Below are 2,500 nucleotides of genomic sequence, written 5' to 3'. Positions count from 1 at the left end.
CAGCAAGAAACTGTGGTCATACTGTTTTATAAATTACATCTCCTTGGGGTCTGTGGTTTCGGCGGTATCAAATAAAATGTAATGCATGATGTCCAAATAAATGTTGTAACTATTGCAAATGAAATGTAACTATTGCACATCAGAGTCATTGATAACGTTCATGTCACTGTGCCCCTGGTGAGGATGGCTGCACATCCATATCAGTGTGTGTGTGTGTGTGTGTGTGTGTGTGTGTGTGTGTGTGAGAGAGAGAGAGAGAGACAGACAGACAGACAGACAGATACAAAGAGTTCACGGCGGATAGACAGACAACAGAAAACATCATGTGCCGCTGTGTGTAATAAAACTGACCCCTATTGCCGTAAGGGTCACCAGGCATCACTGGAATCCATCAGAGTAGAGTAGAGTAGTGTTTCCCAACCAGGGGTACATGTACCACTAGGGGTACGCGAGCACACTGCAGGGGGTACTTGGGAAAATGAAAAAAAATATGGAGCATAGTCATTGGGATATAAAGCATGAGTGAGGGGGTACTCATGGTATGACAAAAAGGCTTAGGGGGTACACGTGACAAAAAAGGTTGGGAAACACTGGAGTAGAGTAGACCGGAGGGAGGCTTCTTCTTTTCTCATGTTTTTCTCTCTATCTGTCTTTCAGTCATTATCATATGGCTGCACTGACTCACGCAGCACTACAGCCTTCCACTCAACTCCGGGCTCGGGGCAGATTTCAATGTGCCAGACATGTCGTTGGGGTGCATGGGCTTGTCTTGACATTAGTATCAGACTGGTGGCTCATATGTCTTGTCTAGATGGGTTTTTTTGTGTGTTTCAAACAAATCGTCTCTTTTCTAATATCTGTCAGACTGTTTGAAGCATATGAGCAAGCGTCATGGGTTCATAATGTTATCATTGATTCAGAGATGGCTGACTGACTGCCATTTATCCAGTGTTGAACCTGCCAAAAAGAGATTCATTAACTGTATTTTGCTGTTACTTAATTGGGACTCTTTGGGAACTTTAATTGTGATGGACAAGCTTACAGCTAAGCTTACATGTAAGACTCGATACAAGGGTATCCATCTGTCCATTAATCTATCTAACCATCCATCAATCAATCTATCTATCCATTAGTCTATACGTATATTTAAACATCCATCCATCCATCCATCCATCCATCCATCCATCCATCCATCCATCCATCCATCCATCCATCCATCCATCCATTCATTCATCCATCCATCAAGTCAGTCAGACCCATCTAATGGTTGACAAAGTCTGTCCTTCCAGCAACCCAGTAGTCACATAATTTTCAACTCGTGTTTGGTGTGTGCTGGTTTCTGATAGCAGAGCTCATTAGTAAGTATGTGAAAACAGAAACGACTTTCCAGTGCATCGCAATGGTTAAAACCGCCATGCTCTAATGGCAAAAAAACATATCAATAAATAGCTCATGGCACATTATGATTATGTGACAGTTTGTGGTTCAATTGCTGTTGGTGCTCTCTCGGTGGCTGTAAGCTGGGTTATTTTAATTGAACCAATTATTTTTTGGCTATGTGCATTTAGGCGACGTGCCAACACTTTGAACACAGAGTTGCAAACTGTTTACCAGCGTTGATTAATTGCACCTGAATAATAATGGATATTTAATGTGTGCATATTGTTGTTCAGACGCAATTATGCACCATGTACACACATCACGCACACACACACACACACACACACACACACACACACACACACACACACACACACACACACACACACACACACACACACAGAAACAAGCACACAATCTCTTTTTTATTTTTCTTTTTCATTTTTGTCTATGGCTTTGTGTCTCTGCTGTCTCCACAGATATCAACATGGCTGGGGAGCCCAAGCTGTATCGACCAAAAGCAGGATCAAAGAGGCCACTCTCTGCTATATACAGGTACTGCTATCTGTTCAATCTATACTGCATGGTGTCTAGGGGTGTAAATAAATGTATCAATGCATGGATGTATCGGCCGGCGATCAAATCACATCGTATCGTGGGGGCATTCTTAAGTATCGAAAATAATCAAATCGCTGGCCCATGTCCAATGTCGTAGCTCCGTAACATAATAGAAGTAGAAAAGTAATCGAATCGAATCGTATTGTATCGTGGGGAATTCTTAAGTATCGAAAATAATCGAATTCCTGGTTTGAGACATGGAGGCTGTGATTTACACCTCTAATGGTGTCTGTCTCTCTTGGCATTTTCAGAACCATGACAGTGTTATACAGTGTAGATGGAGCCAAGCACTTTGGTAGTTGTAGTGCAACTTGGTTGAAAAAAGCTTTTGTCTGTGTGCGTATGGCTAGGTGAGGGTTTTTTATCAAGATATTTTTGAGCTCTTAATGCCTTCTTTGTGACAGGACAATTACACAGGCATGGGAAATTATATCGGGGAGAGAGAGATGGGGAAGGCCCGGCAAATGACCCGGGCCTAGGGATGCAAATTATCAATTAATTC

General features: G+C 42.2%; 1 protein-coding gene across 1 annotated transcript in view; it reads left to right on the top strand.

Moving 5' to 3' along the window:
- The window catches only part of LOC134455159 (RNA-binding Raly-like protein), a 45,732-nt gene that overhangs the window by 25,138 nt on the left and 18,094 nt on the right, over positions 1 to 2,500 (top strand). The window contains exon 2 of the mRNA XM_063206196.1: positions 1,860 to 1,935. Within this exon, the coding sequence (XP_063062266.1) occupies positions 1,860 to 1,935 (76 nt within the window). The remainder of the gene's footprint in view (positions 1 to 1,859; positions 1,936 to 2,500) is intronic.

This window comes from Engraulis encrasicolus, chromosome 9 (assembly GCF_034702125.1).
Source record: "Engraulis encrasicolus isolate BLACKSEA-1 chromosome 9, IST_EnEncr_1.0, whole genome shotgun sequence".
Lineage (NCBI taxonomy): Eukaryota > Metazoa > Chordata > Actinopteri > Clupeiformes > Engraulidae > Engraulis > Engraulis encrasicolus.
The sequence above is the reverse complement of the archived record's forward strand: the minus strand, read 5'-3'. Positions and strand labels throughout refer to the sequence as shown.